Below are 17350 nucleotides of genomic sequence, written 5' to 3'. Positions count from 1 at the left end.
AAAGTTTCTTTGGTTTTTCCAACCTTTTACCATTATGTCTACGGAGAGGTTCTCAATCATTCAGATCTGCGCTTTTTCCAAAGGCGAGTGGACCTTCTGGGGTTCCCCCCCCCCTTTTCAGACGTTTCTCTTCTCGTGCAAGAGGATAGAAGAACCGAAAGCTTCATGGATGAGAAGCGAAATGTTTTCAAAGGGGGGAAAAAATACCCCAAGAAAGTGGTCAACTCGCCTTTTGGGAAAAAAAGCACCTTTGGGACCACTTTTTCTTGAGTTAATGTGCCTGGTGTTTGGGGACTTTAAAAGGATGCGTGTTTCTCTCTTGCATTCTTTATATTTCGCTATGTCCTTTGTTCAGTGTATTGGTATTTCCATTGTCTGATAACTGCCAGGACGCTTTTAATGTTTTGTTACAGACGCCCATTCCAAAACGCGATATTTCACATATTTTAAAGGAATAGTCATGGCAAAGCGAGAGGTTAGTTCACTTTAAGCTCCAAAGTGGGGTTTTTCTGTTTTTGAAATGTGTTGCTGTAATCCGGTGGGGCGCATCGTATTTCCCTCCACGCCTGGGCAAACCATTAAACAGCGTTTTATTGGTGTCAGCTGACAGGGTGCATTGTAAATGGTGATCGACTGCAAATGGATGAACTGTTAGGCCGGCAGTTGCTTTTCCCTTTGGGCTTGCTCAAAAACACATGATGGGTTTTGGGTTTTTTTTTGCTTGGCTTGGAATAGTGAGGCATACTCGGAAGGATGGCTGCTTCTATGCCAGAGGCAATCAGTTTGGGGGAGACTCGAGTTCACATTAAAAAGAATTAGTAATATATCGTTGCTAAGACTGGCAAAGGACCTCCCCAGACTTGTTTTGATGAGTGCGGGATGACTGATGGTAGTTTGCACCGGCCGCGCCTGCTCAAACTAGCCTCAGTCGCCCTGTGTTCAGCAAAGCAAACCCGGGGAGGTCCTTTGTGGGCGGCCAGTCTTAGCCGCTTGCACCTGGCACTACGGCTGAAGTGAAGCCCCAAAGCCCCTGCTGCCACTGGAATATCTGCTTCCACCTCCTCCTTCAACAGCACTGCCGGATTTGCCACCTGACACTGCGGCTGAGGTGAAGCCGCCAAAGGTCCCACCGGCGCCCCCGCCCGTGGCAGCAGCGTCTCCCCCTTCGCTCGGAGCACCTGAGCTTGGCTCCACGTTACCCCTGCCCCCTTCTCCGCCATGCTTTTGAGGAGCCATGAGTCCGCGGGAGGGAGTGGGAGCAGGAAAAAAGGCTGCAGTGCCGGGCAGCAAATGTGGTGGTGCTGTTGGAGGAGGAGGAGGAGGCAGCAGCAGTTATTCTGGTGGCGGCGGGGGCTCATCGGCATCTTCAGCGGCAGGCCTCCCCCCCCCCCGAATAAAGCAAAGTGGAGCAGATCCATGCAGATGACATCATCGCAACATGACTGGAGGAGGAATTCTGGGAGCTGAAGTCCACAAATCTTAAAGCTGTGCCGGGGCTTCAGCGGGGCTTTCGCACTTGCCTCACCGGCCATGAAGCTCACTACATGTCACTGCACTGGCTGGAGGACTTTTCAATGCCCTACACCCAACAGCTGGGTGGAAAAGAAGCTTCCGATCCTCTGGCACTCAAAGAGGTGGCTGAGAGGTTTCTTTGTCAGCCAGCCACTTTCCAGCTCCGGTCAGCTTGCCATCCAATGGATGCAAGCAGAGACCAGGAGACCAGTTCAGGGGCATGGCCATACTGCCAGTCCTACCGGTTTGGAGAACCAAGCCTGATTCTTACTACCGGTTTGGCCAAACAGGTCCAAACCTGTAGGACCGGTTTGATGGCTAAGAACACCACTCTCATCACTCCAAATAACACTGTCCCATTGTTCCTCTGTCTAGGAACATGGGTTTTAGCCCAGTTTAGTCTTCAACCTTTTCTTTCTTTCTTTCTTTCTTTCTTTCTTTCTTTCTTTCTTTCTTTCCTCTCTCAATATAGCTATAGATGTAGATATATAGATTAGATATATGTATAGATATATAGATACATCCATATACCAAAAGAAGATGATCAGATGATTGGTCAAGATCTGTACTAGTTGAAGTCCCTGCAGTGTCCCCAGCGAAAGACCCATTTGGAATTTAACAGAATGTACACCTTTCAGTTATCTGTCATTATTTTTATTTAAAAGGTTTATGTTTTTTTAAAAATAAACAAGCTTCTTGTGAAATTTCTTATTGTTAAATAATCAAAAGTAACAAAACATACATTGCCTCCAGAAGTTGTGAATGCCCCAATACTGGAAGTGTTTAAGAAGTTGTTGGATAGCCATTTGTCTGAAACGGTATAGGGTTTCCTGCCTAGGCAGGGGGGTGGACTAAAAGACCTCCAAGGTCCCTTCCAACTCTGCTATTGTATTATTGTATTATACAATAGAAATATGTCAATAAAAAGAAGCCAGAGGCACTGCAAGGACAAGATTGGGGAGATCAGCTTGTTCAGTAATTATGGCACTGACCTATTCTTTGCTTTCAGTTCTCAGTGAAGGTAGATACCTACACAAAGTTCATAAAGATTCAGATTTCTTTTCAGAATGTAATTCTAAAAAAATGTAGGTTTTACATATTTCTTCATGTTTCATTCCTACATGGAAAAACTGGCCCATGCACATGAATCTATTTCAAATGGTACTTTGTCAAGTATTTAGCAGAGCCTGATGTAGTTTCTCCTGAAAAAAAGTATACTTTAGACCTTTAGGGCTATTGATTATCCAACATGTTGAAGATGTTTAGTAACACATTTGAGGCAGACATCAATTCATTCCATTAGTAGTAAATAGGAAAAGAGGAATTATATTTACCTGATTAGTCTTTGCTAATGCAGGAAGGGTGGATCAGAAGAAATGGAGGAGCAGTAAGTCTAAATCTTTTACTAAGAAAACCAAAATTTGGGTTGGAACAGGAAAGATGCAAATATCTGCTTCTACCTTCTAGAATTAACTCACAACTTCTAAGCTCTGATGCTGAAAGATTTGTGGGCTTAGGAACAATTTTACAGGGCAGGTATAGGTTGGGCACAACATCCATTTATCATATTCTTCTCTGGCTGTTCTCCAATTTAATTTCATGTTGCATGCCTGATAGCTTCCTTCCACTCTTCATTCCAGGTTATACTTTCTGTTGTTGCTTGCTTCCGTTTCTCTCACATATTCTCATTCACATCTTCCCTTTTCAATCAAATTTTCTAATTGCTAATCCTATGAGGCTCAGTGACTCATTGGCTTAATGATGCTGGAGATGGTTGTTGCTCCAATGGTTTGTGGCATGGCAAGCTGAGCTCCTGTCACTAGGGTGGGTAGCTTCTGCCCATCTAGCAGTTTGAAAACATGTTATATGCAAGTAATTAAATAGATACCACTTCGGTGGGAAGACAAACCAGCACTTCATGCAGACAGTTAGAACCCTGCCAGTGCTGGACCTTCCCTGATGCAGTGCATGTTTGCAAGGTGACTCTGGTGTAGGGAGAAGGCCCCATATGACGTTGCAGGATGCCATTTGTCTTTCTTTCTGGTACACGCCCCTTGTGGAAAGTGTGTGAGCGTGAACCGAATGGGCTAACAGTCTTAGGCAGCCAAAATTAACATTGTAGTCTCATGGTGACTGTAACATCGCCATATGCTAAATACATAATATTTGCTAATCCTCTCTTCTTTCTCACCTGACCAGCTTTACTTATTTTATTACCATCTTACTTTCTCTGTTTCTTCCTCTCCTACATAAAAGTAGGAGTATCTTTGTGCTTATTGCATCTATATACATGACCAAGAATATTCATGATAATGTTTGGTGTTTATAAAAAAAATTGGTATGCATTTTTAATGTAGCTGGAGGATCACTTAATGTCCATCTTATTTTAAGTAAGGATTAAAGTGAATCATTATTGTTAATTTATATTTAACATTTGTTTGGAAAATGGCCTCTAGTGTATACTCCAGAGGTGGGTTCCGACCTGTACGGTACGGCACACCAGAAGAGTAGTGAAAATCTGGCGGACCGGGCTAGTAGTGGCCTGGCCATGCCCCTGTACTGGCGAAAGAAAGAATATCCCACTGTCCAGGAACTGTGATGCAAGGTAAGGGAAGCAAGTCTTGGGAGAGACCTTCCCTCCTCCTTCAGAGAGCCTGTGTGGGGAGAGAGGTGGCAGCTTGGTTTGAACACGGGCGGGTGGGCAGTTTAATGGCCAATGCCTCCTTCACTCGTTCGGGCAGGCAGAGAAAGAAAAGAGGCACGCAATAGCCGAGGGTGAAAGCGCTCCTCTTCGCTGTTGGTGGCGGGGGTGCTTTATCGTGCACAGGTCATAAAAGAGCCATAGTTTTCCACCCCTAATCTAAAGATTGGTTTTAGTTGCAACTGACAAGCTTAGGTAAACAAATCATAAGTCTGTTATCTTTGTTATGAACCAAGTTCTCATAAAAAGCTATTTACTTTTTATTGTTAATTCCAAAATATTAATGTAAAAGTCAATATCCCAAAATTACCTGGACCTTTAATCCATTTGTAGATCTCTTAAATCAAAATCCTATTTAGCTTTTGCTGTTTATTTCAAATTCTTTGTTCCTAAGTTTATAATTAATTGTTTTTTATTCAGAGTTGAAGTTACTCACCCAGCAGATTTTCAAACTTGACATTCTGAAGGATTCTAATAGTTTTTAAAAGATTAATAGGCAATTTCTGTAGTGATTAGAAGGTTTGCTTGCCTACCTAATGTCCTTTACTAGGTTCTACCACATTTGAGAGCAAGATGGCTAATCCCTTCATCTCCTAGTATTCAAATCCATGGAAGACCTCTCTGTAGCCTCCTTGTAAGGAGCAGCCACCAGGAGTGCAAGTGGGTGATGCCCCATCTTCTTATCTAGAGATGTTTCTGAAGAACGGGTCTACTCATGGGAATTTTGATCTTTGCCATGGCTCTGTTTTCATGAGACAGTCTTCAGTTCATCACACCTTCTCCAGAAGTCAATAAGTAAAATTTCATGATGATGGTGGTACAGATATACTCATAGTTCCTTTTATTTTCTCACAGATGTTTTAACAATAAGTGTGATGTGACACTATTGTAGTATTCCTATACTACTTTAGACCAATTTTGCTGGGTAAGCCAATATAGGAATAAGGAAATACACTAATGACAAGCCAAGCATTTTCCCCCATGTTATTTTAGTATGAAGATGTTAGCAAAATCTGAGATATTTGGCTTACAATAAGTTAAGTTCTAAATATTCTAAACAGCTGGCCTCTGGATTTATGTGGAAATTTCCTGAAAATGTGGTATAAATATACTTTATTGCCTTTTTCTCCTTGCAATTTCACATACAGTTGAAATTCTAAGTTTGTGTCTTTAACTGATCTTTGAATCATCTGAGAGCTATCAAGAACTACATTTGGAAATGTAGGAAGGCAGATGTAAGGACCTGCCCCAGCTAGTTCCTCAGGAAAGCAAAACTCTTCACTCCATTGAGTTGAATCAAAAGACTTTTTACTGAGAGAAAATGGTTGCAATAAAGCCAGGTGGAATCTGAAGATCCAGCACAAAGCACACATCAATTCTTCCATTTCCTCAAACCCAACCACACTGACCAGCCCACTGGCAGCCAATGTGATGCCACAAGGAAGTTTTGAGAACGCTGAGATGCTAGGCAGATAACAAGTCACTCTCAGGACACAATGGCTTTGGAACTACACTGGAACCATCTGGGAGGGAATCTGCTCTGACTCCAAAGACAATCCCCCTCCCTAATTCCCAAGCGGTTACAGCAAAAATGAAAGCAGGCAAAAAATGCTAGTCAGCCTTCCCCCCCCCCCCCCGCCGCCAAACAAAATGGCAGGACATGATGGTGGACCTGACAGCAGAACTCTTTCAAAAATTCCTAGCACACTAGAGGATATTTTTCAAATATGCTGGCAAGTGAAAAACATGCTCATTCTTGCAAAATGAGCAGCTTCCATTATGTTTCAGATCATTCTACCTTTCTATAATTTGACCGTTACAATTTATAAATATGAAATTTATGCAGTTTATAAAACTGAATCTGATACAATGAACTATGACTATGGGACATGAATTTTAAATCAAATGATGTAACATATTCTGAACTGGAAGGTTTCCATACTGCCAATATAGAAAATAAGTTAACCGCTTCCTTCATTTCATCCTTTTAAATGATCATGAATATATTCATATAATAATTAGATCCACCAATCCATGCATTGTTGCATACATTGCTAAGGTAATTTTTGATTGTTTTGATACACTTCCAGTAACTTTCAGTATAATGACTCCATGCCTCTACCCAGTGGTGGGTTTCAATTTTTTTAGAACCTATTCTGTGGGTGTGGCCTATTATGGGGGGGGTGGCTTGGCAGTCGTGACTGGGCAGGTATGACCAACTTGACATCACTCATGCACACTCAGTCACATGACCCCCCCCCCCAAGCCATGTGGCAAAAAGTTTTGGGACTCCTATGGTGGGGGGAGAGAGGGTAAACCTCCCCAAAATAGACAACTGAAGGATTAAGGGCCGAAATTAGGGAGATCAGAGAAGGCAGGACAGAGAGGAATCCAGTAGAAAGCTATCACATGCTGGTGAAAGAACTTTGGGAGATCGGAGGAGGCAAGGCAGAGCGGAATCCAGTAGAACGCTATCACACTCTGGGGAAAGAACTTTGGGAGAACGGAGGAGGCACGACAGAGGGGAATCCAGTAGAAAGTTATCACACGCTGGGAAAAGAACTTTGGGAGAACAGAGGAGGCACGACAGAGGGGAATCCAGTAGAAAGCTACCACATGCTGGGGAAATAACTTTGGGAGATCGGAGGAGGCAAGACAGAGGAGAATCCAGGACAAAGCTATCACACTCTGGAGAAAGAACTTTGGGAGAACGGAGGAGGCATGACACAGAGAAATCCAGTAGAAAGCTATCACACTCTGGAGAAAGAACTTTGGGAGATCGGAGGATGTATGACACAGAGGAAAATTTATTTATTTATTATTTTATTTATTTAAAGCTTTTATATGCCGCCCAATCCCAAAGGACTCTGAGCGGCTTACAAGGAAATATAAAAAAACATAACAACAATACAATTTAAAACAACAGTCATCCCTCATAAATTCATTCTAGTCGGGGCCGGATCTCAACAGTCAGATCAACAGCCCCAGGCCTGCCAGAACAGCCAAGTTTTTACGGCTTTCCTGAAGGCCATCAGAGTGGGCATGGTCCGGATTTCCGGGGGGAGCTGGTTTCAAAGAGTCGGAGCAACCACCGAGAAGGCTCTCCCATGAGGGCCCCCCCAGCCGACGGCACCCAAAGGAGGCCCAATCTATGGGATCTTACTGGTCTCTGGGAGGTATATGTCAGCAGGCGGTCTCGAAGGTATCCTGGCCCTAAGCCATGCAGGACTTTAAAGGTGATAACCAACACCTTGAATTGAGTCTGGAGACCAATAGGTAGCCAGTGCAGCTCACGGAGGATAGGTGTAACGTGGGTGTACCTCGGCACACCCACTATCACCCACGTGGCCACATTCTGAACTAACTGCAGTTTCCGAACGCTTTTCAAGGGTAGCCCCATGTAGAGCGTGTTACAATAATCCAGCCTCGAGGTGACAAGGGCATGAGTGACCGTTAGAAGCGCATCCCAATCCAAATAGGGCCGCAATTGGTGCACCAGACGAACTTGGGCAAAAGCCCCCCTGGTCACAGCCGACAGATGATGTTCCAATTTCAGCTGCGAATCCAGGAGCCCTCTCTGAGGGGTGTAAATTTTCTCCCCCCAGGGTTAAGGATGGACTGTCCAAACAGTCCTTCGGGGGCAACATCCAAAGCCACTCAGTCTTATCGGGATTGAGCACAAGTTTGTTCGCCCCCATCCAGACCCTAACAGCCTCCAGACATCCAAACTCCTGAGCTTGCTGCTGCTGTCTGGTGGATTGTGCCGCTGGACCTCTCCATGCTTCTCCGTTCACCACCTCTACTCCCAGGTATGGGACTTGACACTGAATTGGGCTAGGATAGTGCGGACGGGTGCGATGGAGCGGCTTCCGGACGGGTGGGGGTGAGCGAGGAGCAAAATGGCCGGGGCAGGCATTCCAGAAGTTACTTCCGGGTCCACCGGTTGAACCTCCTCTCACCAGATCGGTAAATTTCACCATCTGGTTCTCCCAATCGGGTGCGAACTGGTAGAAACCCACCACTGCCTCTACCTTAAGAACAATCCTCAGCTGAGAAGATCAAGGCAAAAAGAAACAAGATGATACACATAAATTTTTAGACTTAGCAACTGGCATCAAGATCGCTAGTCCTTGAATCCTTTGTGATTCAAGCCTTGAACCAGAGAAATGCTGCACCAGTGGTAGGTTGCAGGCGGTACACCCGTACAGGCATACCGGAGCCAGTCCAGAGCACTGGATACCATTCTGGTATGGTGCTCCGGAGGGCCCACCCACCCGCCCTCACTTCTTACCGTCCTTTTACATCTTCAGCGCTTCCACGCACAGCATGTAGAGCGCCTGGTTTTCTTTTCCCTATAAATAGAAAATAATATTAGAGACATGTACTATCCTGGTACATTTCTTGGGTGGAAATGTAGAAAGGCAGCTATATTCTGTAGAACTATTATTACAATTGTTCTTTGCATCCTATTAATTTTTGCAGAATTGTTTAAAAGAAGGAAGGAATGCAGAGATAAATGGAGTTTTAAGACTGATAACTTGCAAATACCATTAGTTCTCCCTTGCTTCAGTTGGATTATTCATTAATAATTGTTTCAAAATTCACATTCATTTTGCCTGATCCAGGCATGGTGATATGTTTTTGCAACAGATCAGCACAGCATGCAAATTAATTGCTTTTCACTCAGCCAGACAATAACTCTCAGAAGTAGACAATTAATTGCATTGGACATTGGGGGTTCATCACAGTCAAGTGGCAACTAACCTTTTCCCAATTTATAAAAATAAAACATCCCATCAGTGTAATAAAACAAATATTGTCTTTGAAAAAGTTATGTGCCAAATAAAAATGCATTTATCCACATGTTTCTTAAATCACTTGATAATATGAAACACTTCCAAATTGTAGTTTTACTGCTTTATTGCTGTTTCCCATTGGACTGTCATATATCCAATTTATTTAAAAATGTCTGGATACATTCATATGTCATTTTTTTAAATAGCCAAATTTATACTACTCGGTATGACATAAACATGGAAAATTAAACTTGTTGAATAAATACACTTTTGAGTATTTCATAGTTAATATTATAAATAAGTTTGGCAAACACCTGAACTGGCGTCTATAATCTGAGAATGTTAATAGAGCCACATGTATGTGTTTTGTATTTTAACAGTACATTTCTATCTAAATAAGTGGCTCTATGTTGAAAAAATTGCATCAGTGAAATTCAGTAGCTTACATGATGCTTACAGTATAACACTGTACATTACAACTATTTATTTGGACTTAATTCAGTAAAATATTAACTCTTATTATTTTTAGCACTGATCATTTATATTTTTAATTATGAAGCAAGGATATTACCAAGGATATTACCATAAATTCATCCATTTTAATGTATTGGCTATAGGATGTGCAGCAAGCATATGAAATTGCACACGATGAAGCCTAAAATACAGACATGTTTTATCTATTCATTCTTTTCTTCTCTCTGGATTTGTTACTGATTTGCTCAGATTGTTCCAGTCAGAAGATTTTAAGCAGTTTACAAAACTGTTTTCAATAGTAGGGTTAAAAAACTCAACTACAGTTAGAAGACTTCACATATAACTGCTCCCATATATCACATTACACATCACCAAAGGCTTTCTAGAACAGCTATGTTTACAAGGCTTTTCATAAAAATAACAGGGAGCCAACCCAGTGGTGGGTTGCGGACGATATGCCCTGATACGGGCGTACCAGTGTGTGCTGGGACCAGTAGGCACCGTTCCGGTACAGTGCTTTGGAGAGCCCACCTGTCCGCTCATGTTCCTGAGCTGTATTTGACCCAACTGGGCCATATGCGCATGCTCACGCAACATACGGCGCCTGCGTGACATTCCATCGAGCAGTTGGAGTGTCACAGGTGGTGGGTGTGCATGCATGCACAGCGCATGTGCATGTGGTGGGTGCCCAGCCCCATAACAGCGTACTGGTTGTGACGGGATCCGGAACCCACCATGGGCCAACCATATACCGAGAGAGGTTTTTCAGAGGAAAGGGACTATCACTGATTGAGCAAAAGCAAGGTCCCTAAAAATGACATCCCTTCAGTGGCAGAACTCTACATAAATCTTTGTGATTTCCCAGATAGTCAGACCCAGGACCAAACCCAAGCCTTGACTTCTGACCATTACCACTCACTGCAAGCAATGACCACTCCATTCAAGAATGAAGAGATCTACTGCAGCACAATGCCCCCATTCCTAATCCTTGTTTGCAAAGAAGGCATGATGAATGGTACTGAATGCAGCTGAATTATTCAGTACCAGGAAGAGTCACTCTTGTGTAGTTGACCTTGGTGAAACCTGGATATAAAATTTCATATACAGGTGTCACCAAGATCATCTACAAGAGTGAGATACACAGTTTCCATCCATAGTAGATCTGAATTCTGATTGAAATGGTTCCAGACAATCCACTTTCTCCTTAACTGTAATCCCAGGATCAGCAACCTTCTCTAAAAAGAGAACATATGATAACAAATGGAAAATTATTCAGAATAGCCAGAATGAGGGAGGCTTTTTGATAATTAAGCATACTCTCACTTCTTTAAAGTCAGTGGAAGCCTCATTCTCATTAACAATTATCTGTACACTGCTGTCTGTCAGATCGTTACAGGCAAAGAATTAAAATGTACAGATGATATAGCTAAGACTGTCTAATTCCTTAGGAACTGTAAGCTCAAACCGACTCAAAATAACCTTGCAAGATAAACTCTATGGAATGCACACGAGTGGTCCCTAGCTAATGGTATTTCATGTAATACATGGGATGTCTCAACCCTACTTTATGCATTTGCCTTAAATAAATTCACTGAAGCCAATTAAGGATGAAGGGGATATTTACTTGATCAGCATTACTCTCATTCTGACTAACAAATTAGCTCCCTGTTTTAAAGGGGGGGGGGGTTTCCAATGAAATGTGTATTTTCAAAACTCTTGTGCTGCAATAAACATGCCATTGTGAAATAGCAATTTTCTTATCTAAAAATAAAATGATGTTATCTCAAGAACATGAAATACAAATAATCATTCTCATCTCTTTTATTTACAGGAGCTGCAAAGAATCAATCCTCCTTACTGTTATTCAGCCTTACCCTGTAAGTAGCAGTATTTTAAAAAAAATGTTTCCAAGCAACGTTTACTGCTTTTCTCTTCTTATTCTTGCTTTTCCTAATCTGCATAATCAAGAGCACTAGTGAAATATGAACTGTATTTTCTAAAATAAATCAAATAACAATATGCAAAAGTGGAACAGTATATTAGTAATTGAAAAACATTTTCCAACATGCATGAACATTAAAGACAAAGAGACTGAATATTGTTCAGTTTTTTTAAATTGTCAAAGTTATAAATCAGTATTTCCTCTTTTTGTTTCAATTATTATAATTCTAATATTATATATATTTATATATAGAGAGAGAAACCTTTATTCTTTCTATTTGATTTTAAAGTGTAATATTTTTTGAGAGCAATAGGGTATTTATTCCTTCTGAGCTAGCTCCAGGAGACTAAAATCCTAGCTAAACATTTAATAAGAAATATTGGAAAGCCAAAGTGACATGGCAATTAGTGGTGAGGACTGTTTATCTGCAGGCGTGTGGTCCACAACTTAGAAAATTTTTATTCCACTATTTATATAAAATAATTTTAAATAGTTCTGCCCCTCTTAAAAAAGCATGGAATGGAGGCTTGTACGAGAATTGTAGCAAGCTAAATGTCTGGATATGTATCACCTTCGATTTTCAGAACATTAGATCTGCCCAAGCTGCAATACAGTGACATCCTTAGGTGCTGTGTCATTTCTGATCATGAAATGAAATGTTGGATTTGTCTTGAACTCTCTAGCTTTACTGTATTTAAGTGCTGAGCATATTTTTTCATGTGGAAATTTAACTACACTATGAAAAAAGAGTAATTTTAATATTATAAGGAAAATATCAAAAGCAACTTGGACCACAGACCTGATTATGTAAAATTTTCCAGAGTGAGTTATATCATACCTGGCTAGTCTACCTTTATCACATTAATTAAATATAAACATTCTTCTGTACAGGTAACTAAGACCAGTAGGAGGAAATAAATCATATATGCATTGAATTACTGTGAAAGCATACATCTAGCTTGGTTGTGACTTACAATACAATACAATACAATACAATACAATACAATACAATACAATACAATACAATACAATACAATACAATACAATACAATACAATACAATAGCAGAGTTGGAAAAGACCTTGGAGGTCTTCTAGTCCAACCCCCTGCCTAGGCAGAAAATCCTATACCGTTTCAGACAAATCACTATCCAACATCTTCTTAAAGACTTCAAGTGTTGGGGCATTCACAACTTCTGGAGGCAAGCTGTTCCACTGATTAATTGTTCTAACTGTCAGGAAATTTCTCCTCAGTTCTAAGTTGCTTCTCTCATTGATTAGTTTCCACCCATTGCTTCTTGTTCTACCCTCAGGTGCCTTGAAAAATAGTTTGACTCCCTCTTCTTTGTGGCAACCACTGAGATATTGAAACTCTGCTATCATGTCTCCCCTAGTCCTTCTTTCTATTAAACTAGACATACCCAGTTTCTGCAACCGTTCTTCATATTTTTTAGTCTCCAGTCCCCTAATCATCTTTGTTGCTCTTCTCTGCACTCTTTCTAGAGTCTCCACATCTTTTCTACATCGTGGTGATCAAAACTGAATGCAGTATTCTAAGTGTGGCCTTACCAAGGCATTATAAAATGGTATTAACGCTTCACGTGATCTTGATTCTATCCCTCTGTTTATTCAGCCTAGAACTGTGTTGACTTTTTTGGCAGCTGCTGTACACTGCTGGCTCATGTTTAAATGGTTGTCCTCTAGGACTCCAAGATCCCTTTCACAGTTACTACTATTGAGCAAGGTACCACCTATACCTGTGCATTTCGTTTTTGTTGCCTATATATAGAACTATTTTCACCATTGAATTTCATTTTATTAGATAGTGCCCAATGTTCAAGTTTGTCAAGATCCTTCTGTATCTTTAGCCTATCTTCTGGAGTGTTGGCTATTCCTGCCCGCTTGGTGTCATCTGCAAATTTGATGAGTTCCCCATTTATTCCCTCATCCAAATCATTGATGAAGAAGTTGAAGAATATTGGGCCAAAACAGAGCCTTGGGGTACTTCACTGCATACTTCCCTCCATGAAGAGTGCAGTTGGTCAGCCAGTTACGAATCCATGATGCTGTCTAACCCACATTCTTCTACTTTATCTAGTAGTAGGTTATGGTCTACCTTATCAAATGCCTTACCTTATCAAGTAAACTATATCGACGGCATTCCTCTGGTCCACTAATTTTGTCACATTATCAAAGAATGCAATAAGATTAGTCTGGCATGATCTGTTTTTGACAAACCCATGTTGGCTTTTGGCCATTACTTTGTTTGCTTCTAGGTGTTCGCTAATTCGTTGCTTGATTATCTTTTCCTGAATCTTTCCTGGTATTGAGGTCAGGCTGATAGATCTGTAGTTTCCTGAATCTGTTTTTTCCCCTTTTTTGAAGATGGGAACCACATCAGCCCTTTTCCAGTTCTCTGGTAGTTCCCTGGTGCTCCAGGATCTTTGAAAGATATAATTCAGAGGTTCTGAGATCTCGTCTGCCAGTTCCTTCAGAACCCTGGGGTGTAATCCATCCAGTCCTGGTGATTTGAACTCGTCTAGGGTAGACAGGTGCTCACTTACCATTTTCTTCCCTATTTTAAATTGTGTTCCTAATCTGATTTTTGTGGTGCTGTTTTTGATAGGTTGGACTGTTTTATCCCTTTGTGTAAAGACAGATGCAAAACATGAGTTAAATAGTTCTGTTTTCTCCCTGTTGCTTGTCACCTTCTTGCCACTTTCTCCCAGCAATGGACCAATTGTTTCCTTAACTTTGTTCTTGTTTTTAACATGTTGGAAGAAGCTTTTTTTGTTATTTTTTACTTTTGTGGCAAGCCTTTCTTCATTGTGAGCTTTAGCTTTCCTCACTTCATATTTACTCACTTCTTGGACTCTATCAGCATTTGATTTGCTCTCCTCAGTGATGGAGTGCTTATTTGTCCAAGTTAGGTTGGGAAATCCTATAGAGCAGTGATGGCTAACCTTTTTTGGATTGTGTGCCAAAAGTTGGTGGAAGCGCAGGGGGGGTAGTGCGCGGGCATGCCCACATCCATAATGCTATGTGTGAGACCCCTGCATACATGCTCATGAGACCCCCGCCCTCCCCCCCTGCTTTTGGCATACAATGGACCCGTTTTTCACCCTCCCCAGGCTCCAGAAGCTTTCTAGGAGCCTGGGGAGGACGAAAATAGCCTCTCCCGCCCCACTGCAGGCTTCAGTGAAGCCTTCAGAGAGTGAAAAATGGGCAAAAAAGAAGGCCGAAGTCAGGTGGAGCTGACAGGGCAACACCTGGCGTGCCCTAACAAATTGCTCCGCATGCCACCTGTGGCAAGCGTGCAATAGGTTTGCCATCACAGCTATAGAGCTTCTACTTTTCAGTTTCTGGTTTTTGTGATACAGCTAGGAGAGTGTGAGTATTCTGTTTTGTTTTTTTTTAATATGAGGGTTTTAAAAAAAATAATCACAATTTTCTTCAAATATGACATAGAAGGAACTTTAAGGTTCCCTCTCCCCACCCCAAGGTAAGAAATAAAAGATAGTAAAAGGAAGTAGAAGACTAATCAGTTCTTCTGTATATTGGTTTTATGTATATTGGTCATGATTAAGCAAACTATGGTAGATTAATATTTTGGTAGTATGAAGTTTATATACGATGCATAAAAGTATAAGTTCCTCACAGTAGTTTAATCAGCTATATACTTCTTTTACTTGGCATGTTCATATTGTATTGACAGTTTGCTTCCATGCTAGAGAAAGGCATCATAGATCAGTGCAGAAGTATTTTTTTCTAACATGGGTAGGCTATTCATGCTTTTGTTTTATTTTTGCTCATAAAAAACAAATCATTATGCTGTTTTATTATATACCATCTTTATAGGCTGTATCAATACTCTAGTTTTCTTGATAAATATATTGCAAAAATAAATACTTTCTGCTTAGTTCATTAATAGCAAAGGATTTTAGCCAGACTATATTATTCTTAAAAAATTAGTCATTTATAAATTTATAGTTACTCTTATACTCACATTGTAGATATGAAGAAATGAACATTTTAATTAAAATTAAAGCAATTGAGAAAATTGCTCTCACAAATCCATTTGGCTTTTATGACTGATATTATTTAATCTGAACATATGAACAGTTGAACATTAAAGAAAACATTACATGTTTATGAGGTTAGCGTTAGAATGTAATCAACAATTATATACCTTGTGTCTATACAGAGGCACCAAAGATCTCCAGGAATGGAGATAAATCTGTCTTGTGAACCTATTTCAACTATGTTTTTAAAAGTATGCTAGCAAGTACAGGTAGTCCTCGACTTATGAGGAACATTTCTGTTGCTAAGTGAAACATTTAAGTAGGTTTTGCCCATTTTATAATCTTTCTTGCCACAGTTGTTAAGTGAATCACTGCAGTTGCTAAGCTAGTAACACGGTTGTTAAGTGAATCTGCCTCTCACATTGACTTTGCTTGTAGGAAGCTCCGTGGCACACTGCAGCTGTCATAAATAAGAGTCAGTTGCCAAGCTTCCAAATTTTGAACATATGACCATGGGGATGCTGCAACGGTCATAAGTGTGAAAATGGTCATAAGTCACTTTCAGTGTTGTTGTAACTTAGAACAGTCATTAAATGTACTGTTGTAAGTTGAGGACTATCTGTACTACTATAACCGTTTATTCTACTAACATGTTAGGTGCAATCCTTTATATTTTTAACTTATTTATATGTTTAAAGAATTATCTATCTAGTAATTTTGTTAATTTTAATTGCAATTCAGAAAAACGTCTATGTATTTTTTAAACATTTACTATGGGAAGTGCCTATGCAAATGATTTTCATTCTAGCATTGACGTGAGAGTTCCAAATGACTGGTTGCCAGTCAGGAATTATTATTGCAGAAAGACATTAACTCATGATTCCCAACTTTCATTGGCATCACATGCCCAGGACCACATTCCAAAAGTGGGTGAGACTGGGATTCCAATTTGAGAGAGAAGCTTTTTAAGAGCTGAGTTGGTGCCTTAAGCTCCCATAAATCCTGTGTGTCCAGTGGTGGGTTCCAGATTCGGTTCCAACCGGTACAGTTGGAACGGCCCCAGCGTCACCCACATGCACGCATGTGGCGCACGCACACACATGCGGCACGCGCATGCGTTGTAGCATCAAATGATGCTTCCGCAAGCTTCCGCGACGCTCCAGCTGTTCAGCAGAGCATCGTACAGGTGCTGTACGCGCTGTGTGAGGAAGCGGCGATAGCTTTAAAACAGGGTAAAGCGCGTGGGCGGGCGGGTGGGCCCTCAGGAGCACCGTACCAGAACGGTACCCGATGCTCCGGGCAGACTCCAGTACACCTGTACTGGGGCCTACTGCCTGCAACCCACCACTGGTCCATAGGCTGTATTTTTTCATTTCTAATTGATATTGTGGAAAATATACACTGACTTCCAACATATTTGTTTGTACAGATTTGATAACAAAAGAAACAGATTGGCAACATCAGGTTTTATATTTGTATTTATTTATATCCCATATTTTGAAGAGGACAACATGAATTGTTTTTACTCCCCTTCTTCACATAATAGCACACTGAAAAGCATTAAGGTCTATGGTAAAAATGAGCCAAGTATTTTTATTAGCTTTACTGTACAAAAGGTTGAGAGTTAAGTACCAATCAAATGATCTCTTTCTTTTCTCGTACCTCTTTTTCCAGTCTCCTAAGTCAGCATTTATCAGTGCTGCCAAAAAGGCCAGGTTGAAGTCCAATCCTGTCAAAGTTCGATTCTCAGAAGAGGTCATTGTTAATGGCCAAGTTTCAGTAAGTGCAATTTTAAGCCTTTTTTTAACTAGGTAAAATGGGATTAATTCTTTCATTTTACAAAATTTTAAGTTTAGACTGTTTGCTTAAATGAACCTAATATTAAATCACACACATTTAATGTGA

General features: G+C 40.9%; 1 protein-coding gene across 1 annotated transcript in view; it reads left to right on the top strand.

The window, feature by feature from the left end:
* Nucleotides 1-17350, top strand: part of FRMPD4 (FERM and PDZ domain containing 4) — a 79613-nt gene that overhangs the window by 37851 nt on the left and 24412 nt on the right. The window contains exons 4-5 of the mRNA XM_032226758.1: nucleotides 11315-11360; nucleotides 17120-17224. Coding sequence (XP_032082649.1) covers nucleotides 11315-11360; nucleotides 17120-17224 — 151 coding nt within the window. The remainder of the gene's footprint in view (nucleotides 1-11314; nucleotides 11361-17119; nucleotides 17225-17350) is intronic.

This window comes from Thamnophis elegans, chromosome 11, assembly GCF_009769535.1.
Source record: "Thamnophis elegans isolate rThaEle1 chromosome 11, rThaEle1.pri, whole genome shotgun sequence".
Taxonomy (NCBI): Eukaryota; Metazoa; Chordata; class Lepidosauria; order Squamata; family Colubridae; genus Thamnophis; species Thamnophis elegans.
This window is presented reverse-complemented; position numbering and strand designations above follow the sequence as displayed.